Source organism: Erinaceus europaeus, unplaced genomic scaffold, assembly GCF_950295315.1.
Source record: "Erinaceus europaeus unplaced genomic scaffold, mEriEur2.1 scaffold_589, whole genome shotgun sequence".
Classification (NCBI taxonomy): Eukaryota; Metazoa; Chordata; class Mammalia; order Eulipotyphla; family Erinaceidae; genus Erinaceus; species Erinaceus europaeus.
Window position 1 is genome coordinate 30,393 of NW_026647739.1, and position 25,361 is coordinate 55,753.

Below are 25,361 nucleotides of genomic sequence, written 5' to 3' on the forward strand. Positions count from 1 at the left end.
ATTTCACAAACATACCAAAGAGGAAACAACAATTAAGGTTACATCCCCATTCTTCCTGTAGACTGAAAGTATCCAATGTTGGATGACAAAAACATTTTGTGAAAAATTTGCCTTTGCCCCAGACTCAACCCGGGGGGTAAGATAGAACCAGAAGCAATGATTCAGTGCAAATTTTCAATAACTCTGCCCAGGTCAGACCTATTTTAGAATCTCCTGAAGATGTTTATGGGCCCTTGAGGCTTAATGGAGACAGACTCAGAAACATTGCCCTGACTCTTAAAGCTACCTTTACTTCTTCCTCAGCCCCAAGTGAGAAGCTTAAATCAAAGCTTCTTAAGATATGTTTTTCAGAATCTGGGCTCTAGATATATGTCTTTGTTGTTGTTGTTTGAAATCTAAGTTTTCTAGGAAAGCTTTTAAATCAAGAGAGTCGGTGTGAAGAGCTCTGGTGAAAGTTCTTTTCAGAATTTTGTTAACTATAAGACAACTGTCACAATTTTGTGTTTACTGACCATTTTTAGAGCAATATTAAGATATTCCTTAATTAAAATAAAATTTAAATGTTTTCTTCTCTCCTATTTTCAGTCTAGAATTGGCACAAATAGTTCTTCCAGATTTTTTTTTTACTCTACATATTATAGCTGCCTTAAATAGAAATACTGTGAAACACGATTATTTTCATATAACACAAAACCACTGGTTATGGCCTCCAATATTACTGATGCAGGGGTCTCATTTAATGCATATTTTCAATGACCAAAACTTAGCAATGATTTTTTTGATTGCAATGACTACAGAATACTATACCAAATTCCACAAAACAAATAAATATCGGTACAACAACATAATACATATTATTTTGGGCATTCAATTGTTTAGAGTTCCACACAACATCTGGTTCAAAGAAGCGAGCGAGAGAGTGAGCAAAAGGTATCAGTTAGAGAACACAGACAACAGAGGAGCCAATGGCTGAAATCAGAAGCACAATCAAATAAACACTCATGGGTATTACATTACAAAGACTAATTCTGAGAAACAGAAGTCACTGGTCTTTTGACCTTGAACACTAGCAGTAGATTTTGCTCATCAAATGGGAAATGAGATATTTATAGTAATGCAGAATATTTTAATTATCACTGAAGAAATGGCTTCTCCCTTTGCCCACCCACTACTGGTACAGATACCCTTAGAGACTCTGGCATGGAAGGTCAACGTATTTAAAGATAATTTATGCCTAAAACAATGGGCCATTTCTGTCTGACTCAGGAACACTCCACATGGTATTATCAAGTATTGGCTTCTCCTTCCTCGAAGATGTAGTTGAGCTTGATGACAGTGCTGATGAAATCTCCAAGTTCTACAAAATCAGCAGTGACGATGTTGATACCGCTCTCTCCTGGCTTCTGAGTGCGAACCCATTGCATCATGGCTGGAAGAGCTCTGAAAAAGTAAGAGAAAGAGAAGTCAAAAAGGTTTGGGACTACTTTCTAACCACACAGCTCCCTCCCAGCTTCCCGCTAGTCTCACTTATAAAAGTGAACACCCCAACTATGGGTAAGCAATGGGGGAAGAATAGATAGTGACACATTCTGAACATTTAAGAGACTGCAGAAGAAATGGTTATCTGCTGATCCAAATTGGACTCTTCACCTTTGAATGTCTCAAATGCTGTGAGAGTTTCTAGTGAAGTTGGTTTTTGCTGTTGTTTTCTGAGTAAAGTAATAACTTGGTTTTAGTATGGTGTGATTGCAATTTTTGACGCTATCGAGTACAAATTCTGAAACAACTCAGGTATCCAATGACAGGTGATTGGCTAAGAAAGCTGTGATCTATATATACAATGGAATGGAATGTCACTAAGTTATTAAGAATAATAAAGTCATCTCCTTTACCTTATCTTGGATGAAGCTTGAAGGAACCATGTTAAATGAGATAAGCCAGAAAGAGAAGGGTGGATATAGGGTGACCTCACTCATGGGCAGAACTTAAGAAGTAAGACCAGATGGTGTATTGCATCAAAGTAAAAGACTCTGGGGTAGGTTGGGTTGGGGGGATGGTTCAGGTCTTGGAATAAGATGGCAGAGGAGGACCTAGTTAGGGTTGTATTATTATGTGGAAAACTGGGAAATGCTATAGATGTACAAACTATTGTACTGTCGACTGTAAAGCATTAATCCCCCAATAAAGAAATTTAAAAAAAAATAAAAAGAACAGAAAGAAGAAACACAAAGTAGAATTTAGACTGAAGTTGGTGTGTGGCACCAAAGCAAAGGACTGTGGCAAATTAGCAGACTTTCAGGTCTACAGAACATTAGCTTAGCTCTTTGTTCTCCAATCATGCATGAGGACCCCAAAGCCTCACCCACCAAACCCCTCCCTGTCCTTATTCCCCACAGTTGTTTGTTTTTGTACAATACACAAAATCCAAACACAACCATCTAAAGAGGTCTGTGTAGACGTATCTTCAGAGCATTAGTTTTTTCCCTCTTCTTTATCTATTTATTTATTACTTTTCTTCAGAGCATGTAATTTTTAATAGCCAAAACTTGGAAGCAACCCAGGTATCTGACAACAGATGAGTAGCAAAGAAAATTGTGTTATACATATACGATCAAATACTAATCAGCTTTTAAGAATGACGAAGTCATCTCCTTTGCTTCAGTTTGGACTAAGATTGAAGGAATTATGTTAAAGTAAACCAAAAAGAGAATGATGAATACAGGATGATCTCACTCATAGGCAGGTTCTATCTTTCTCTCTCGCTCTCTGTCTCTCCTTCTTCTCTCAGTTTCTCTCTGTCCTGTTCAATAAAAATGGAAAAATGGCTGCCAGGAGCAGTAGATTCATAGTGCAGGCACAGAGCCCCAGCAAGAACACTGGTGGCCAAAAAAAAGAAAGTATAAAAGAATAGGTGATCACTTTGGGAAGAATGGCTATTCAACATCAACATACACACACATCTTGAGAGTTAAAAGGTGGAGTGGCAGAAAGTGATGGAGTCATTGCTCACTCTGTGTTAACATTACGTGAGGTCATGGAATCCATTGCTCACTCTGTGTTAACATTACGTGAGGTCATGGAATCCATTGCTCACTCTGTGTTAACATTACGTGAGGTCATGGAATCCATTGCTCACTCTGTGTTAACATTACGTGAGGTCATGGAATCCATTGCTCACTCTGTGTTAACATTACGTGAGGTCATGGAATCCATTGCTCACTCTGTGTTAACATTACGTGAGGTCATGGAATCCATTGCTCACTCTGTGTTAACATTACGTGAGGTCATGGAATCCATTGCTCACTCTGTGTTAACATTACGTGAGGTCATGGAATCCATTGCTTACTCTGTGTTAACATTATGTGAGGTCATGGAATCCCTGGGTTGGTTGGTTACAGAAAAGTCCTGAGCAATTGGATCACTTCCGTAGAGCCCAACTCATTAGAGCAACGATTCCTCAGCTGGTCTGTATGACAGTCAGCATCCAAGGCCCTGAATTAGGAATCACTAGTTGGTGTCCCCATGGATATGTTTTCAGAGAATATAAGAGTGTTCTTTGATTCTCTATAAAAGATACAAACTACTTGAAGAATTGATGAATCATTGTTTTTGGAATAACTTATCCTAATGATATTTACATTAAAATGCCACTTATCTGAGTCAGGAGAATACTGCTATTCTTCTATTTAGATGGGCTCTGCAAAAGTGAGTGTGATACCAAAGCAAAAGTCAGCAGTGATTACAAGTTTAATCTTGAATAGTCTTAAGGAGGGTTTTGTTAAACAAGCAGACTCAGTATACTAAACCTAAACTAGAAAAAGTTACACCACCTATGTACAGTACCTTGTCCTGACCTTTTTCATGATTTCATTTCTTAAAAATGCTTTTCTTTTTTTGCCTGCACCACGGAGATTTAATCAGAAAGCTGATGCATTTGTTCTTGCACTGTTTGCATGGAACTTTATTTATACATGGAATGTTTCATTGTCACTGGCCTTCCGTCCAAAGAGCCAATTTTTGTGGATTTTTGGGGGGATTGAAACAATTCATAATTAATGATGAATATGCAAGTTCTGATTAAGTACTAGTTATGCCTCATGTTGACTCGATTACCAGAGTGAACTGAAAAGTTTGTTCTTTGATAATAAAATGTTGGCCCAACAGCTAATGACATTAAGCTTTGTATTCTGTTCACATATTCACAAAAGATCATTGTCTGGCTCTGAGAAGTCTTATAGTTCTATGAAATCCTAATAAAGATACTGATTACTGTTATCTCTATCTCTATAGTTCAAAAGTTGCTTGTAACATTTTGGATACCATTAAATAGCAATATGAAAAGAAATATTTCTACATGAAGTCCTGTAATGCCGGAAGACAATGTAATTTTCTGTGAATCTGTGTAGGACTAGCTTAGCATAGATTTCTGAAAAGCTCTGCATGGACACAGCCAAGTGTGAATGTACAAGTACTGCAATATTGGCTCAGAAGTGCTTCCCATATTCTAAACCTCATTTTTTCACTAGCCACTGAATGTTAACGTGAACGTCATATACTTATTTTCAAGACCTACTAGGAGAAGCATCACTTCGCGAAACATAAAAACTTGGGCAAAGTCATAGCCCTAATATCCAAAACGAATTCAGGCTGTTTTTATTCAAGCCTCAGCAGGTGTCACCTTCACTCTTTCAAAATGGGAATAACCGTGAGGAATGAGTTAGTTTGTGTATGTAAGTGCTCAGTGAGTGGCTAGACTTCTGTGAGTGAAATTGAGTAGAAACAGCCTGTGTAGTGCTCTGCAAACCACAGAAGCTTGGAGAATGACAGATGGGAATTCTGCCACCAGTACCCAGCTGTGACATAGGTATGATGGGGAAACGAGGCTGAAGGGTTCCATACACCTGTCACAGTTCCAGACAAAGACAGAAGGTAAGCAGGGTGCTGGATAGGTCAGGGCGGGATTGATAATGGGGCTTGAAAGGACTTTGTTACCTGAGGACATAGTTAGAACAAACATTTAGTGTGATTTTTCTCATCACAGATCCTAAATAGTAGGCAGAAGACTAGGTCCGGAATTCGGTTTTGAAATATAAAGTCTCAAAGCCCTTCTCTGGTGAAGCTCTCTTGAGAAATGTCTCTTCAAACAGACTGCAGGGTTCTTAGAAGAGAAACAGAGAAGTCTAACAGAAGCCTGGAGCCTCCTTCCTTCTAGAAAACAACACAGGAGACAGGAGAGGTGCAGGGGGCCAGATCCATTGATGTGCTGGCTTTGAGAACTTGTTTGGAAAAGATTTGAAAGGAAAAAATGTCGGAGTTGAAGTGCGAAGTTCAGTGAGCCTTTGGTGTGCTAAGCTTGGCTGACTAATTCATGCCAGCATCCTGCTAAGAATGCTTCTATCAGCTCCCAGTGTTTCTAAGGCTAAAGATCAGTCATTATCTGACCTACAGGCTCCTGAACAATGGCTAGGAGGCCTGCTCCAGCGTTCGCTCTCCTGACTGAGTTCTGGCCACATCCTCCATCCTCCTGCCCAGCCCTGGCCCCTCCCCCCCCCCCCCACTATCTTCTGGTTCTGCATTTGCTCTTCTCAGCTAGTTCAGTTTTCCTCCAGAAACAAGAGTTACTAACTGGGTTGTTTTATCTTTGCTTATCTTTCTTTTCTTTCTTCTTCTTCTTCTTCTTCTTTTTTTTTTTTTCTGCTTAAACATGCTTTCTGGGAGTCGGGCTGTAGTGCAGCGGGTTAAGCGCAGGTGGCGCAAAGCACAAGGACGGGCATAAGGATCCCGGTTCGAACCCCGGCTCCCCACCTGCAGGGGAGTCGCTTCACAGGTGGTGAAGCAGGTCTGCAGGTGTCTGTCTTTCTCTCCTCCTCTCTGTCTTCCCCTCCTCTCTCCATTTCTCTCTGTCCTATGCAACAACGATGACATCAATAACTACAACAATAAAACAAGGGCAACAAAAGGGAATAAATAAAAAAAATATATATATATATAAAAAAACATGCTTTCTTTCCCCCAAGCAATGAAAATCTATCTTTCCTTTCCCTTCCCTTCCCCTCCCCTCCCCCCCCCTTCCCCTCCCTTCCCCTCCCTTTCTTTTTGCCTCCAGGGTTATTGCTGGGGCTCAGTGCCTGCACCAGGAATCCACTGCTCCTGGAGGAGGACATCTTTTTTTTTTTTTTCCATTGTTTTTGTTGCTGTTATTATTGCTGTTCAATAAGACAGAGAGCAATCAGAAAAGGAGGGGGAGACAGAGAGGGAGGCAGACAGACACCTGCAGACCTGCTTTACTGCCTGTGAAGCGATCCCCCTGCAGGTGGGGAGCCGGGGGCTCGATCCGGGATCCTTGTGCTCCATACTATGTGTGCTTAACCTGGTGTGCCACTGCCTGGCCCTCAAGACCTATTTTTCGTGCCCCTTGACTTGATGAACGTACTTACCTTTCAGGTGATAGTGTAGATGCCACTTCTTTAAAACACTAGTCAGGGAAGCCAGATGGTGGTGCACCTGGTTAAGCACACACAGTACTAAGTGCATAAATACAAGGACCTGGGTTTGAGCCCTCAGCTCCCCACCTGCAGGGGGGATGCTTCATGAGCTGTGAAGCAGGTCTGCAGGTGTCTCTCTTTCTCTCTCCCTCTCTATCTCCCCTCCTTTCTCAAATTCTTTCTGTCCTATCCAATAAAATGGTAAAAAAAATGTCTGCCATGAGCAGTGGATTCATAGCTTTACCCTGGAGGCAAAACAAAGAACCACTAGTCAGAAATCCAATTATAGTGATGTATTTTTTTTTCGTCATAATCTTCCTCCCCAGCTCGAGTACAATTTATTTAAAGGTAAGAATGGCCTGGGTTCTTATCATGGATGCTTTTGCAGAGTTTAAGTTTCTCATACTTTGCTGGATAGGAAACTGCAGGCCCCTCCAGTCTCTCTGCCGCCTGAAGTATACCCATGTAGGCCAGATTCCTGTGACCATATCTGTGTAGGGCATAGAACAATCAAAGGCACAACTCAACAGAGAATCGGCCTGAACGGTTTTCTCTGTGGCTGCAGAAGGATGATCTCTATCTTTGATTTCCTCAAATTCTCTGCTCAGATCAAGCTCAAACTCCACTTGTGGACTGATAAAGAGACCTACTCAACAAGTACTACAGCACCTTTTCTGGGATGGACATTCCTCTATCTGTTGGTGATACAAAGCTGATCAGAAAATCACACAGCTCTTGATCTTCTGGTACTGTAGAACAGAGATTCATTAAACTATAAAAACAAACAGAACTACCATATTAGCTGGGTTGGTGCTGAGAGAGGGATTGTAGCTCTGCTTCTGACTACAGTTATGTGCTCTATTTATACCTTTGCATAAATTATGCAAACCCTCTGAGTTCTAATTTTCTCTAATTATAAAATTCAGAATAATAACACACTCAGTGATGGCATCTACATTCATACCTAAGAGCCTAAGAGTAGTTCATCATAAATCCTCAGGCACAGCCGTGATGCAGGCTCCCTTGTCAGACTGTAGAATGAACACACTGACAGATGTCACAGGACAGGCTAACTCCTGCCTCTGTCCTAACTATCCAAGCTGTTCTAGTCTTCAGTGGGACAGATTCCAATTCTTCAGGAATACATGGAAGCTATTCCTCCTGTGCTGGGCTGGTTGTTAGTTTAGTTCGTACTTGTTAAACAAAAATGAATGCTGTCAAATCAACTCAAAAGTCTTACCTATCTGCCTCTTTGAGGATGGTAACAGGAGGCCCCTCCTTTTTTTGTTGTTGTTGTGGAATGGAAGAAAGCTATTAAAATCCATTTTCAATTAAAAAAGGATTATAGAAACTACAAGAAAAACTGCCTAGAATTCATAAAATGCATTGTGTCTTCCGGCTCAGCATCCTCACCCCAGTTAATGTTCCAGAATAAACCATAAACCCTGCCAGGAAACAGAGTCTGAGCACGACCAGCCCTCCAGCAGGAGCCTCCTGCTTTGCAAGAGTTCCTTCTGTCTGTTCATGTTCCAAGGAAGCCAAGTAGAAGGCAAGCTTTTCAGACTCTAACCAAGAAAACTGTCCGTTAATTAATAAGATGCAGAATGTCAGGAAGCTGACATTACACCTGTTGAACTTCCATGTGGTATCAAATAGTCTCATCTCACAGTTTCTTCTCCGGTGCCAAGCAGCCCCTCACTCAGCTTAAATAAACACTCAGGGAATCTGGATCCTCAAAGCTGAGAAGGAATTTCCTCTATGCAAAGCACCTGCTAGCAATTGCCCTTCCTTTCTGCTTTGCACAGGGATTTCTCCTTGCAAAGATCTGTTCCGGAGCAGGACTTGTGCTGAAATGGAGTTTCTACATGTCTGTTTTTGTTTTCAGGGAATAAATATTCAAGGACAACCAAAGTATATCCTTTGCCTCTCAATGCTTCCCAACTTGGAGGTCTTAGATATAGGGATTTCAGAGGTAGGAGTGTTGAAAGCCTTGACAGAAGGGGCAGGTTGATATGCTGCAGTTATATAGCAGACTTTGTGTCTGAGGACTACAGGTACCAAGTTCAGGCCCCTGTACCACCATAAGCTACAGCTGAACCATACTCTGAACTCTCACTCATTCCATCTCCCTCTCTCTTTATCTCTCTCTCTCTGTTTCTTTCATTAAAATAAATAAATCTTGAGAAAAAACTGGTAATAGTCACAGAAGAAGCATGGTCACATGACTGACTTTTTCTTTACTGCTAACAAAATTCTATTTATTGCTGTGCAGATGTCCCCTCAGGCTAGTGCCAGTTCCCCGAGAGTTGGGACATTCTCGGAATGCCTGTTCTGCCATGTTGTCCCCTCAGGCTAGTGCCAGTTCCCACGAGAGTTAATATGATATTCTCGAAGTGCCCTTCCCAACCAATCCTGTCCTGGCTCGTCACTCCTGGTTTTTGCCCTATAAAGCCTTTCTTCTTCCGCCTCTCTCTCTTGCCCGCTTTTCACTTCAGTGATTAGACACAAGGAAGGTTGCTGTGCTAGGCTGCCATTTTGGCTAGTTCCACGTGGCCCGAACCACTGTGCTCTCGCCCAACTCTGAGGTGTCCGCGCGAATAAAGAATTGTGTTCCCTCTCCGCTCCAGATCTCCTCTCTCTCTCTCTCTCTCTCCTCCGCAGCGCAGCATGACAATTTATCAGTTTTAGTATTGATTGCCTATTGCTTACTGGAAGTTCTAGTGGAATTATTTATGTCTTTCATTTTTTTACTATTGGGAAAATAAGTTGTAACTTATAAATATAAATTCACTGAGAAGAGGACTATGCAGGGAGAGTTGTGTAAGAGGCCCTTGCTGCTGAACTCCTGGGAATTACTGATTGACTGCACTCATTAGTTCTTTCATACAAAAAATATTTACTATATGCCAGTTATGTGGCTGAAATTGGGACAGATATGGAGATATACCAACATGGTCTTTTTATTTATTTATTTATTTATTTATTTATTTATTTATTTATTTATTTAAATTTCTTTATTGGGGGAATTAATGTTTTACATTCGACAGTAAATACAATAATTTGTACATACATAGCATTTACCAGTTATCCACATAACAACACAACTCCCACTAGGTCCTCTGTCATCCTTCTTGGATCTGTATTCTTCCCCCCACCCCCCCAGAGTCTTTTACTTTGGTGAATACGCCAATTCCATTTCAGGTTCTACTTGTGTTTTCTCTTCTGATCTTGTCTTTCAACTTCTGCCTGAGAGTGAGATCATCCCATATTCCTCCTTCTGTTTCTGACTTATTTCACTTAACATGATTTTTTCAAGCTCCATCCAAGATCAGCTGAAAACGAATTCACCGTTCTTAATAGCTGAGTAGTATTCCATTGCGTACATATACCACAACTTGCTCAGCCACTTATCTGTTGTTGGACACCTGGGTTGCTTCCAGCTTTTGGCTATTACAAATTGTGCTGCCAAGAACATATGTGTACACAGATCTTTTTGGATGGATATGTTGGGTTCCTTAGGATCTATCCCCAGAAGAGGAATTGCAGGGTCATAGGGTAGGTCCATTTCTAGCCTTCTGAGAGTTCTCCAGACTGTTCTCCACAGAGGTTGGACCAATTGACATTCCCACCAGCAGTGCAGGAGGGCTCCATTGACCCCACAACCTCTCCAGCATTTGCTGCTGTTAGCTTTTCTGATGTGTGACATTCTCACAGGAGGGAAGTGGTATCTCATTGTTGTCTTTATTTGCATTTCTCTGACAATCAAAGACTTGGAGCATTTTTTTTGTGTTTCTCGGCCTTTGGATCTCTTCAGTGGTGATATTCTGACCATATCCTCTCCCCATTTTTGGATGGGGTTATTACCAACATGGTCTTTATTTGGATTATGGAACTAATCATAGAATTACCTTGGGAGTCGGTGGTAGCGCAGTGGGTTAAGCGAATGTGGCGCAAAGTGCAAGGACCGGTGTAAGGATCCCGGTTTGAGCCCCCAGCTCTCCACCTGTAGAAGAGTCGCTTCACAGGTGGTGAAGCAGGTCTGCAGGTATCTATCTTTCTCTCCCCCTCTCTGTCTTCCCCTCCTTTCTCCACTTCTCTCTTTCCTATCTAACAACAACATCAACAACAATAATAACTACAACAACAATAGAAAAACAAAAGGGCAACAAAAAGGGAAAAATAAATATGAATACATACACACACACATATATAATTACCTTACCTTCTCCAAATAGAAACTGATTCATAGCTTTTCATGGAAAAATTGGAAAATGGAGATGTCCATGAAACCGCTTTTGGTATCATGAACTAGCTACTTGGCACACATGCCAATTTTAACAGAAATATCCCACAAACTCTGATAAATTCAGTAGGATAAATAACTATTCTCCAAGGACTTACATGTTAAGTGAGTATTTACTAAGTTTTGATGGAATACCAGCAGTCAAGACAGGGGCAGAGTGATTTTGGGTAGGTCATTTGACTGACACAACAATCATTTTCTTCACTGTATAATGGAGTTAATAATAGTACAGAGCTCATAATGTCTTTGCAAGAACTGAAGCAATTCATTGTAGGAAGGAAGTCTGACACAGAGGTGAAGAGTGATAAGTTGGAGTGAAATATTTGAATTCAAATTTTGACATTCTCATTCATGCCCGTGTTACTCTGGGCAAGTCAGTTAGCTCTTCCATTTTTACTAGTGAAAGTGAATTAAAAAGTTGAAGTCACATGCAGGCTAACTAGAATAATGTGCATATAACACATCATGGGAAATATCTCAGTAAATGTCAGCTGCTGTTCTACGGCAAGTATTAATGAACAGCATCTCTGTTACATGAAGACAGTCAATCAATGTTAGGCAACTTCATTTGCTCCTAGTTTTAGATGAAGGCTAGTCATTGACAAATTTTCTCTGTGTAGAGTTGTGATGACAGTGATGGGATGCTCAAATCTCCCAGATTTAAAAAAATATATTTATTTATTTACTCCCTTTTGTTGCTCTTGTTTTTTTTTATTGTTGGAATTATCATTGTTGTTACTGATGTCATCATTGTTGGATAGGACAGAGAGGAACGGAAGAGGGAAGGGGAAGAGACAGGGGAAGAGAAAGATAGACACCTGCAGACCTGCTTCACTGCCTGTGAAGTGACCCTCCTGCAGGTGGGGAGCCAGGGACTCCAACCGGGGTCCAGTCCTTGCACTTTGTGCCACCTGTGCTTAACCTGCTGTGCTGCTGCCCGACTCCCCAAACCTCCCAGATTAAAGATACTTTCACTGCCCCACCTGCTGGGGTGTTGTGGCCATCTGCTGTTAATGGTGTCTCAGTGTAAGAAGTACTTTCAGGCAAAGTGAGTCACATCTCTCTAGATCACATACTCTTTGGGGTCAACACACAATAGTGCTTCTTGTAGAAGAGCGCATGGATGCCCTTGGCCCGAGGTGGGAGGATGCTGGCAGTTGATGCTAACTCCAAAGTTTTATCCCTTGAATGCGTCACAGCCCAGCTTCTCCCCTCACTCCCTTTGGCCCTAAAGGACTTCAGAATACAACTTCTGCACACAGAGCTCAGTATTTTAGAGTCTGTTTCTTAGGAAACTTAACATACTGGTCTCTCTGACTGCCATGGGAGGCAATTTTGTGATGAGTAGACTCTGTCATGCCTAGTAATTCTCTCAAAGTGGCCCTGGCAACCTTAATGAGACAGATTAATTAAAACCACATTTCCTGTTCCAAATGCAAAGTAGGACATACACTGATTTGAGGGCAATTCTTTTGGGTAGAGGAAAGGCAGGAAACACCTGAGAAACACTGCATTTGTGAGACTACTTTTGCATCCTCTGCCAAAGCAGAAAGACACGGTCAGATTACTATGACCAGAGTGCCTCATCACAGTTGTCTGATAAAAATTCCCTCTGAAACAAGCTGTGATTTAATGTATGAAAGGTTCAGAAAATCCAAACCTACTTCTAAAGGAAATATTTGTCATGGAGAATTTTCTAGTCCAAATTGCCCAGCAAAAGCCAGAGGGTATTTATTCCATTGTCACATCTTTCTGTGTCTAGAGAGGACTTTGGGCAAATTCATGTTCCTGACATGTTCTCTCAAAGATGACTGTGTTTATCGCACCCAAATCAGATGTTCAATTTCAAAAAGCCAGATTCAGAAATTTTTTACTCCTTAGAGAAAGTGCTAACAGGCAGATGAATAGAAACAGTAGAATTTGACTGTGATACCCCACGTGCTAATGTGTTCATGTGAATGTAGACCCTACTAATCATGCATAATTATCAGAGGTGATGTCTTTGGCCTTTTCCTCTTCAGTCAGTGACAACTGCATGTGCAAGGAGTAGAAGAAACTGTCATCTTTCTGCAAAAGCATAGCATTCACTAGAGAATTCGTCTTCGAGACAGCAGGCTTTCAAATTATTTAACACTACCAATAAAGTCTAACGTTTCAGTCAATCTGTCTGAGAAGATTGCTTTCCACTGTGTTACAAACTGGCTATATCTTTGGGAAATAAGGCTATCTGATACTATTTATTTTTTTGTTTTTTAAATCTTTATTAGACAGTTTGTAAGAGGTGGCAAGATTATAAGATTACAGGGGGACTTTGCCATACTGTGCTCCTCACCAAAGTGCTATGCCCTCTGCCAAGGACAGCAACAAACAGGTCTTCAGCCTTCCAGACATTTTTTAACAATTATTCGTTTCAGTGGCCTACATCAACTAAACATGAAGTGACAGGTGTTGGCAAAGTTGTGAAGAAAAGGGAACTCTGCTCTACTGTTGGTGGGAACATAAACTGGGGCAGCACATTTGGAAAACTGTATGGAAAGTCTTTAAACAAACAGAAACAGAAATAGTTTACAAGCCCGCAACACCACTCATAGCTATTTATCTAAAGGATGTGGAAGCACGGATTTGAAGGAACATACCCGACCTACACTCATAGCTGTACTCTTCACAACAGCCAAAGAGTGGAAGCAGCCTAAATGTTCATCGACAGATGGCTGGATAAAGAAGATACGGGAGCTCCATAGACTAGAATTCTGCAATCAAAAAAGATGACATTGTGTCCTCTGGGATAAAATGGATGAAACCGGAGGTGACTATGCTTAGTGAAGTAAGTAAAGAGGTGAAAGACAACCACCATGGTTTCACTCATATGAGTAATCTAGAGAATCGAAGTACACGAAATGGAGGCAAGACAAGTAAACCAATGTCTCTAAAAGCATGAGAACTCTGGTGGTTATCACTCGGAAGATGAGAAGACAGAACATTGGTGATGGATGTGGTGTGGAACTAACTATACCCTATAACCTTGCAATCCTGTAAACCACTATTATCGTAAGTTTTAAAAACTGGCTCAAAAGAAAGGCATAAAAAATTATCCATTTCAGGGGCCAGGTAGTGGCACACTTGGTTGAGCGCACATGTTACAGTGCACAAGAACTGGGTTTGAGTCCCCACCTGCAGGGGGAAAGCTTTGTGAGTAAACAGGGCTGCAGGTGTCTCTCTGTCTCTCCCCCATCATCCCTTCCCCTTTTGATTTCTGGCTGTCTCCATGCAAAAATAAATAAGGAGAAAGAAATGAAAAGCATCCATTCTGGCATCCTTTGGCAACATGTAAAAGTCCAAGACCTGAGCAGTGTAGTCAGAGTTGCTGAGCTGTATGTGCTTATCTGTCTCACACACAGCACTACATCTTCTTCCTTGCTGCATTTAGAAGCGAGTAGACACTGGATTTTCAGATGCCCCTAACTTATAGTGACTATATTTTATTTTTTTAATTTTAGTGATGGATTGATTTTTACTTTATTATTATTATTTTTTAATTGCCATCAGGGTTGTCACTAGAACTTGGCTATCACTGGGACTTGAGGCCAACACTAGCACCAGCAGTGGCTATTTTTTCCTTTTCCTTCTTTCTTTCTTTCTTTCTTTCTTTCTTTCTTTCTTTCTTTCTTTCTTCCTTTCTTGACTATTACAGACAGAAACTGAGAGGAGGGGGAGCTTGAGAAGGAAAGATAAAGAAAGACACCTGAAGACTGCTTTACCAATCATGACAGTGCAGGTGGGGGAGCATGGAGTCCAGTCTGGAACTGAAAAGATAACTTCCACAGAAAGGGTGAAGGATGCCCTTGGAGTGGGGGTACATAAAGAGTTACTCAGGATTTAGAACAGGTCAAGACCGGGTGGTGATGCACCTGGCTGAGCGCACATGTTTCAATATGCAAGGACCTGGGTTTGAACCCTCAGTCCCCACCTGCAGGGCGAAAGCTTTGCAAGAGTTGAAGCAGTGCTGTCTCTTCCCCACTATGTCCCTCCTCCTTTCCTCTTGATTTCCGACTGTCTCTAGTCAATAAATAAATAAAGATAATAACAAGAAATTAAAAATATATATGTAGAACAGGTCCAGAGGGATAGCTCACTGGCTAGCGTGCATGCCCTGTCTGTTGTGCATGTGAGCCAGAGTCACAGAACCATCTGAGAACTGTCACTGGCTGGGGGTCGCTTTGGTGTTTTTTTCTGTGACTCTTTCCCTGTTTCTCTGTTTTCATGAAAGAGTGATTCTGACATAGTAAAGAAGTTTGAATAGGGTGTCCGTGTCCTGGAGTTTTAGTGAACTTTGACAGTAGCTTTACAGAGTGACACGGACCACTGCATTAGCTGCATGATTTAGTATCAACCTTGCTTTCACTAGTAACAGCCTCATGGAATAATGCAGAGACAGTTCTGTGTGGGTGACACCAAGGACAGCATGCTGCCCAGTTTGCCTTTTACTCGCACACTTAACTAAATAACCGACATATTGAAATATCAAAATAACCTTAGAGGAGGCACTTAATAGCTACATAGGACATAAATTTGATGATGACTGGGCTTGTTTACTCTTTTTTATTTTATTTTATTTTATTTATTTTTGATATTCATTTCTTTTTGTTGCCCTTGTTTTTTTGTTGTTATTGATGTCGTTGTTGGATAGGACAGAGAGAAATGGAGAGAGGAGGGGAAGACAGAGAGGGGGAGAGAAAGACAGATACCTGCAGACCTGCTTCACCGCCTGTGAAGCGACTTCCCTGCAGGTGGGGAGCCAGAGGCTCGAACTGGAATCCTTACGCCCGTCCTTGCGCTTTGTGCCACATGCGCTTAACCCGCTGCACTACCACCCAGCTCCCTTGTTTACTCTTAATATTTAAGCAGGCACCTATCAGAAATATGAGAGATTTCTACCCATGTGTCAGCAACTATACTGCAAACTACTAACTCCCAATAAGGTGACAGAAGGTGGGACATAAGAAAACTAAAGGTAGGGGGTCGGGCGGTGGCACAGTGGGTTAGGCGCACGTGGCTAAAGCGCAGGGACCGGCGTAAGGATCCCGGTTCGAGCCCCCGGCTCCCCACCTGCAGGGGAGTCGCTTCACAGGCGGTGAAGCAGGTCTGCAGGTGTCTGTCTTTCTCTCCCCCTCTCTGTCTTCCCCTCCTCTCTCCATTTCTCTCTGTCCTATCCAACAACGAATTGCGTCAACAAGGGCAATAATAATAACCACAACGAAGCTACAACAAGGGCAACAAAAGGGGGAAAAAATGGTCTCCAGGAGCGGTGGATTCATGGTGCAGGCACCGAGCCCAGCAATAATCCTGGAGGAGGAAAAAAAAATTAAAAAAAAAACTAAAAAACTAAAGGTGCTATTTAATTATTAAGTTATTCTTCCTAACAAGTTGAGTTTATCAATAAACATAAAGTTGTAAAATGACTTGTATGTCATATGCACTCAGTCTCTCTGCCCTGGGACGCTCTGTCTCTTTAGACTAAACCCTTTTCTTCCCTTTAATCAGTTTATTGATGGACTAGTTGATTGATTGACTGATTATGGGGGCCAAATTCAGGTACAGGTTTGATTCCACCAGGCTGGATCACTTTGTCAACTTGAGCCAGGGTGAGAGGGAGAGAGGGGGCGTGGTGGAGAAAGACCAGAGAACCACACTTTGTTCTCTTGCCATAGCATCCCCCAGCTGTTCGCCAGCCCTGGAACTTTTTCTTTCTACAGATGTTAAGTTTCACATAGAGAAAGAACCCACCGAGGTTAGTTGGCGGTAGACTAGACAGACAGGGGGACGCCTGACTTTGTTCCTGATGCCTGTGGATCAGCTGCGCGAGTTTCAGCAGTCCTGTGGTCAGGCGGGGCAAGGCAGGGGTGCGGCTTTACCCAAGGTATTCGGGATCAGCCCAGAGCAGTGGCAACAGTAACTTCAAGCCAAAGAACTAGCAAAGACTCTGCTCTCCAAATCTGAAACAAGCAGGAAAGTCCCTAGAGAATATTGCTGCTGATTTTATGAGGAACTCATGTCCCACTGGAAGTCATTAGGTGAAAATCAACTGGAAATATCTCCAAATGGGACACTTTCTTAGCGACTAATAAAAGAATGTATTTGATAGCATGGTTTATTTTTCAGACTCAGTTTAATTTTAGGGGATAAAAAGGGCTTGGCGTTAAAGAAGCTGAAACTTTTAAAATATACTACAGAGGTGAAACATTTTCAATAAATATAAAAGTGCTACTCATTGGACATTTGCCATTTTCAGTGCTCCTCTTTGCTGCCTCTCATTGCAAAGACGGATTACTTTTCTCACACCCAGATTGCCTACTATATCAAATAGAAAATAATAATCAATAAGATTTACTTGGTAGTTGTGAATCCTTGCTTCTAAACTTGGTTCTACCACTGGAAATTTACACGTGGAAGACAACCTCCATAAATATTCCATCTCCACACTTACATGTTGATATCCAGAACGGGCAGTTCTTTCATGGCTACTCTAAGAGACGGTTAGGTCTTCTCTTCAAAAGAACATAAACAGAACAACTGTTTAGCACAAAAATTCCTTTTATAAATTGTTATCTGTGACCGCCTGTGGCCAGGAGTTTTGTACTCTTTAGGTCAGCTCCTTGCAGTGCTTGCTAATCCCCCAGCAGAGAGCCTCCTTTCCTTATTTAGGTGAAGGGGAGATTGTGAGCTCTGAAGCCCAGCCCAGGGGTGGCGGAGACAGCTCTGCATCAGGTATAAAAGATGGGAGAAGGCTGAGGGGGGCTGTGCTGTTGCCTGACAGACACTGTTGGTGGCGGGCCCTTTTGCAAAAGAAAGAAATGTCTTGCTTCGACTCCTTATTTTTTGCCTTGATAAGTAATTTTAATTGGACGTGATTTCTAACAGCTATGCAAGCACTAGTCTTACACACAAGACTGAATGCTACAAGAACCATGTCTGCAAGTCCCTGACACTCTCAATGCAAAGTGCAGCCTAGAAATACTTTACTTCAGGGCTATAAGGAAGCTCAGATAATCATGACGGAGGATAACTGCTCTTGAAGGTGGCAACATAGCCTACATATTTAAGTTGTCCCAAACAGATAATCGTACAGACAGGAAAATTCTCCTTGCATTCCGTTGAGTTTTACCCCACTGTCTTGCTGTCTTTGGTTAGTTGTTCTACTTAACCTGATACTATAAGAGGGTGACAGAGGAATGATAGAGATCGAGATAGAAAATAGAGTTTCTATCACCCCACTTTTACATTTATTCTGATCTGTAGTCAGACACGTTATTCATTGCGCCACTGGCCCTGCCACTTTTCTTTTCCCATGCTTCAGACGTTATATAGCTTGAGGTACCTGAAAGCAGGTAGCTGAGGATGATAGAAGGTGGGAAATAAAAAAATGAAGGTGGGGAGTTGGGCTGTAGCGCAGCGGGTTAAGTGCAGGTGGCGCAAAGCGCAAGGACCGGCATAAGGATCCCGATTCGAGCCCCCGGCTCCCCACCTGCAGGGGAGTCGTTTCACAGGCGGTGAAGCAGGTCTGCAGGTGTCTGTCTTTCTCTCCTCCTCTCTGTCTTCCCCTCCTCTCTCCGTTTCTCTCTGTCCTATCCAACAACGACAACAACAATAATAACTACAACAATAAAACAACAAGGGCAACAAAAAGGGAATAAATAAATAAAATAAATATTAAAAAAGCATTTAAAAAAATGAAGGTGATATTTAATTATTAAGTTATTCTTCCTAACAAGTTGAGTTTATCAATAAACATAAAGTTGTAAAATGACTTGTATGTCATATGCACTCAGTCTCTCTGCCCTGGGATGCTCTGTCTCTTTAGACTAAACCCTTTTCTTCCCTTTAATCAGTTTATTGATGGACTAGTTGATTGATTGTCTGATTTGGCTTCAGTGGGTGAAGGGTAAGATGTGCACGTGTGTGGGCCCAGCTTTGGTCCACCAGTACTGCATATTCCAGAGTGGTGCTTTGCTTAGTTTCACTCTCCTCTCTCTCTCTCTCTCTCTCTCTCCCTCTCATTAAATAAGTTGCTCTGGTTTCTCTCTCTTCAAAATAAACAGTAAGCTGAGTTTAATGATTTTGTGGTAAATCAATGTGGAACCACCTACTGAGGTTAGAACTTTTGACCTTAAAACTGACCACTGACTTTTAGGCAAAAAGAAGGTACTTGCTTTGCATGTAAACAACTTGATTTTCCTTCTGCCTGACCATAATTCAATTCCAAAATAATTTTATTTGGACTTATATTAACATTCCGAGAATTGGATTAAAAAATTTAAATCCATAACACATGTTTAGTTTGAGAATATTTTTAGTTACAATCAAAGTCAAACCCAGAGAAAATCAAGAATGACATCAGCTAATAGTAAGCATTTTTGTTAAACTTAATGAAAATATTTTTTAATACTAAGTCACAATCATATAAAAACATTTTTCCCCAAAGCCCAAGCATATACATGCCATGCACAAGGCAAAAATTTCCATGAATTGTGTTATTTAACTTGAAAAGTATTAGATGATTCATTTCTTGGAGAAGGAAAAAAAAAACCTTTTGTACACCTCAGGCATCTATTTCAATTTCAGACAAGTAAGAAAAAAAAATCAGTACTGCTTTCTCTTTTTTTTTTAAAACCTAGTATTTGTTCTGAGCTTTAAATAGCATCTATGATTCTCTAATCTCCATAGAGCATTCCCTTGCACTGAAGAAGTAATTTTACTAAATTCATGGGCAGGCCTAAAAAGAAATGATTTCAGATAGGCTTCTAAAACGTGAATAATAAATTGGTCATAAAGGGCAAACATTAAGCTGGCATTCAGAAGTACCTCCATGAACACAAGTCAGAAGGCAAAGGCAGTTCTGCCAACATTTTATTGGCATTTCTGACCAGAACAATAAGTGCCGAATCGTTTAGAAAGGTAACTTATTTTTAGAAAGCGCATAATCTATCATTTAAGGTTTCACATTTCTACAGTTCCAACTCAAACAAAAGGTTGGGTGGCCTACATTTTTCGTCTCTTTTTTTTTGTCACAGTAAGATGAAAATACAATTTCAAAATGACAAATTGAAGAGAGTCATTATAAAGTGAAAACTTTATTTTTACTTAAGGATATAGATACTTTAGCTATGTTTTATACTTACCCTAACCTCCATTAATTTTCTCTTTTTACTTTATTCATTAGTTTTTCTAGAAAATGTTTCAGATGAGAAATACATAGTGCAACAGAAATCATCATTCAACATAATAGAAGAAAATTATCTTCTATTACTACAAAGTAAGATTCTGAAGTTTCTGTTGGGAAATTTTTATCTCAAATCTGCAGCCTATATTTAGAACATCTAATTCATGCAAAGAAAATTCCATTAATATTCCTGCTTTATAGGGCTGAGCGGTGGTGCACCTAGTTAAGGGCTCAGAACAAATATTCTTGTGAGGCAAACATGTTCTGGTCTTCGGGTTTCTTGAATTTTTAAGAAAAAATAGATCAGAGTAATTCTGCTGAGTCAGTAGGTCTCTATGCTAAGTGTCTTCATTGACCTAAACATCTTTCTGTGCACTTTTTTTTTTTTTACTTTGCTATGTCATGCCAGTGTGAATTCATTAATGTCCCTCTAATATTGGCCCTCACTGAAGTGTGAGCTTCAGACTAGTAGGAGTCTTTTTTAGTATCCATCATTTTCCAATAATCTGGTAGGGAGTCTTAGTATACAACAGGCCTCAGTGAACACAAGTGAGACAAGGTTCTCATCTTTTTATTTATTTATTTAAAATAATTATTAATTCCCTTTTGTTGCCCTTGATGTTTTATTGCTGGTTGTTGTTATTGCTGCTGTTGTTGTTGGATAAGACAAGACAGAAATCGAGAGAGGAGGGAAAGACAGAGAAGGGGAGAGAAAGACAGACACCTGCAAACCTGCTTTACCGCCTGTGAAGTGACTCTGCTGCAGGTGGGGAGCCGGGGGCTCCAACCGGGATCCTTATGCCTGTCCATGTGCTTTGCACCATGTGCGCTTAACTCACTCCCTCATCTTACTTCCCTGTGGACATCTTGCAGTACAGAGGAGGTCTGGCACTATGAGAGGAGGCATACAATAGAAAGGAGTCTATGGACTAGAAACTCAAAATCCTAGACATTAGAACCAACACTGCTGATCAGTCCTTTGACTTGAGACTCACAGTTTTTATATTAAAGACTATTTGTTATAAGTAGACCTTCTAAGGTTCCTTCTAGTTTACATGTGATTCTTTTAGGAAGAGGATAGGTACTAGCATTGATACAACTGTTGCATATTCAACTTTAAGGGTTTAACATCCATTAATCTCAAGGCACTGTGACCAGAGTAGGCAAAAAAGCTCGCTGGGGTACTGTGCTGTTCCTTTTCAGTGTGAATCCTACGACTGTTTCTGCTGACGACCACCGCGCTGAAGAAAGCTCTGTCATCTCTTTGACGACCTCTCTATTTCTGTTTTTTTTTCCCCAGTTAAATTAAATCACTCAACATCATGCTTCATTTTGCTGCTTTGAAACTATAAGAAATGTGTCATTTTTCTTCTTTTGAGATAATGTTTTTAAAAGTATCAAAATAACTGCTCTATTTTGGCACAGTGAATATTTAATTTTATGATAACTTACATTTCAGATGTAGGTTATTTTTAACCTAATGTATTTATTGTAACATTAAGTTCTGTAGGCTTACTGAGACCAGAAGTGATCTGACGGTGGGAATGATGAGATTCTGGGAACTTAATCAATGAATGAAGCTAATATTTATTCCAGTCACAGTATGGATGGTGGTCAGTGGTACACTCTTCATATGTATATGTGCTTAAATGCAAATATAAATTTATAAAATAAAGAACAGTGTTTTCTTTATTAGCACAAAGCACACATCATCATCTGCCTTCTCCGAAATGCCTCAACACTTCACCTGGCCTCTTGCACAGGAATGGGGATTTCAGACCCACGAAACACCTTGTGTGTCCTGAAGATGAAGGTTCTTGCCCTCTGCACTCCTTACAATTTGCATATAGTCTCACCTCTGATTGAAATGCTTCTCTCCCAGAGAGAGGTGAGAGAGAAGAGACACTGAAGTTTCCTCCAGTACACTGGCCGGGCTTGTAGCTGGGTTATACGCAAGGCCGAGTACTTCACCATTCAAGTGAACTCTTGTGCCAGTCAGTCACTAACCTCTTTAAGGTCTCTGTTCACCAGTTTACGTCCTTACTGCAATGATTATTATCTATTGAATTGGGGGATTTAAATTACTACCGCAACTTCATCTGACAGCAAATATTTAGTCGTTATCCATTAAGCATATGGATTCTGGTGAACAAAAATAGACAATGTTCTTACTTCACCGGAGGTTTTAGTCTGGTCACTCCTCTCTGTTGTCTCTGTCTGTGGTATTGTCCCATTTGAATTCAGCTTTTCTAGGGTGGAGAGTGACTTGACTAAATCCATGTCTACTTATATTATTTCTCTGCTTGAAACTCATCAACGGAGGCTTGGAATTTTCTCAATTTTCTTTTCTTTTTATTACCACCAGTATTGTCGCTGGGGTGAGGTGGAGAGGAGGCTCAAAGTACAGCAATCTCACTGCTCCTAGTGATTTTTTAAAAAATCCTTTTTTGATAGGCTAGAGAGAAAGACAGGGAGAGAGACCGAGGCACCGCTTCACTATTTGTGAAGCTTTTCCTGGCAGCTGGGGGCAGGGGGCTTAAACCCAAGTCCTTACATGTGGCTATAATATCTGTTATAATGCTCTACCAAGCACATCACCGCCTGACCTCGATTTTCTCAGCATTACATACTAGGGGGACCCTTCCTACAGACTTCATTTTTCTTTTCCTCAATGTCTATCTTTCTCAGTAGACATTAATGGCTACCGTTGGATCTCGGTTACCATATTTATATTTCGCTTTTAAAACATAACATTACATATCTCTTTGGAAACTTCCATTATTAGCACAGCATCAGAATGTTGATGTGTGGGAAGGAGGGGACAGCCAGAGTATTAGGTTAGTGCTATTGCCTTACAGGAAACTGAAGGTAGAAGAAATTAAGTGGCATCCCCTAGTTTATACATTAAACAACAGCACTGGTAAGTCAAATATATTTTTTCTGATTTATTCTTATTCCTCATATGTAAAGATTGAGATAGAAAGGCAGATGGATGAATAGATAGATAGATAGAGTAGACAGGTAGATAGATGATAGGTCTATAGGTAGGTAGGTAGATGAGCGAGAGATGATAGACCCTTCCAGTGCAGTGGAAGTCCAGCATGAACCTGGGTTGTACACATCACAAAAAGGAACGCTATTCAAGTAAGATATTTTTCCAGCCCATGGTCTGTCTTAGCATTTATCACACTGTTGAGTAAGTTGTTCGTGAATATGTTTCCTTTCTGTAATCTAATCAAATCAAGGACAAGGAGCTGTGTATTAATCATGTGAAGTACAGGAACTTAGCATACTTCAGTGAACATGCACTGCTTGCTCCAAGCAATATAAATAATAATGGATATATTTAAACAGTCTTTTCACCAATCGATAACATTTCCTTTTGTGTGATGTTATTCCATTAGCTCTGACTTGGAAGCAGCGGCACTTTCTTTTTATAGCAAACTCCCCTAGACTGAGAAGCTGACAGTGGCTATCAAGCAGAACTGCAGCCCGTGGAGATGGCTTCACTCCTGCCAGCCCTGTATGACTCAAACGCTTTTTTATGACGCCTTCAGACTATGTTCATGGGGAACACATGAAAAATTGATTATTGTTCCATTTGAACTTTGATTCCAAACAACATTCGTTCACTTTGCTTAATCACCCTGTTTACTAATCTTGGCTCGGGATGAATTTAATGTTTTTTAATCAATTCACCTTGAGAAGGTGAAGGATATGTCCCTCACTAAAACTATTCTTAAAATTGGTTCCACATCACTTCACTGGATGGATACATTTCCAAGGTGACTAACCTGAAGGTGTTAGAAAATACCGGAAATGTATAAGTTCAGGCACATTATTAAAAAAAAACAAACAAAACCAAGCACAGAACTAAATATTTTATGTTTCCACAATCCCTGGGCAATTTGTATTATCTGTTAGGCAAGCAAAGAAGTGAAGTTACAGGAAATATGACTGTGCCAAGACCCTTGTGCAGTGGATGCTTTGAGGCAGGGCAGTCAATTTCAACTTTCAACTACGGGGACTTTTTCACGTCACTTCCTCACACCCTAAACACAGAGAGGGTCTATCTGGCAATGCCTGCAGACATGTTTGACTGCCATCACTTGGGGAGAAGATGCTACTGAAATCTACTGGTAGAAACCAAGGATAGTGTTCACCACCCTACAGTGCATGAGGCAATTCTCCACAACAAAGAATTACGATGCTCGAGTGATGGTGTACCCAGCTCAGTGCACATAGTACTAAGCACAACACATAGTACTAAGCACGAGGACCTTTGCAAAGGACTGATATTTGAGTCCCCTGGCTCCCCACTACAGGGGGGGGATGCTTCATGAGTGGTGAAGTGGAGAGGTCTGCAGGTGTCCATCTTTCTCTCTCCCTCTCTATCTCCCTCTCTCCTCTCAATTTCTCTCTGTCCTATCCAATAATGGGGGAAAAATAGCCTCCAGGAGCAACAGATTTGCAGTAGTGTCACCAAGCCCCAGCAATAACCCTGGAGGCAAATAAATAAAATTTAAAAAGGAGAAGTATGATGTTAAAACTGTTGATTCTGCTGGGGCTGAGAACTCTGACTCCCAGTCTCTTTAGTTGCTTTCACAAGTGTGTGCATGTTCCCCTGCTACCTCGTGCTTCCACAAGCAAAGCTTTTATATGTGTTCTTCTGTGGGGATCAAAGAGTCAATTTTCCCTGTGCTACTTGGCCATGTGAAAACCTTCCTCTGCCTTGGACTCTTTCACCAGAGGTTCCTAAATTGCTAAGAGGTTGACTAGAGATGCAGTTGGCATCTGAAAAGTCTAATTGGCAGGAAAATTAAAACAACTTAAAATGTGTGTGCTCTTTAGGGAGTTGTGCTGTTCCCACCCTGTATTATTAGATCTCAGAGGCAGCTGAGGCAAGAACAGCTGGGACTTCTTGCTCTATCGTTTTGCCAAGTTGCTATAAAATCGTCCCTTCTCACAGCAAAACTGAGGGGGGGGGGGAGAAGAGAAAGCAGTACAAAGGTTAACCACACTTGTCAAAAGGGTGCTTCTCAGCTGTCTTTCAAAAGTCCCAAAGGTGGCTCCCTTGTCCAGTTACTTCGGCAAGTAAAGGAATGCACAGTATTTGATATGTGCTTTTGAGCATAAGGACTCGATCTTGGTATTTGCAATCTGCAAGACTGAATGTCAAGCTGAAAAAAAAAAGTCTGTCATCTCAAATATTTGTAAATAAAACCTGTAACACTGAATTGTCAATTTTTCTCAGGAATCTTGCAAAATTCTGTGGTTAAATGAAACCTTCACATGATGGTTTTGCATTGCCCTCTGTATCTTCCAAACACCTGTCATTCACACCAACAGGCATCCA

The 25,361-nt window shown here is 40.9% G+C and overlaps 1 protein-coding gene across 1 annotated transcript in view; it reads right to left on the bottom strand.

Annotated features, from left to right (window-relative positions):
* Window positions 1-713: 713 nt before the first annotated feature.
* PLCXD3 (phosphatidylinositol specific phospholipase C X domain containing 3) overlaps window positions 714-25,361 on the bottom strand; it is a 37,351-nt gene continuing 12,703 nt past the window's right edge. The window contains exon 3 of the mRNA XM_060184311.1: window positions 714-1,440. Coding sequence (XP_060040294.1) covers window positions 1,287-1,440 — 154 coding nt within the window. The 3' untranslated portion in view covers window positions 714-1,286. The remainder of the gene's footprint in view (window positions 1,441-25,361) is intronic.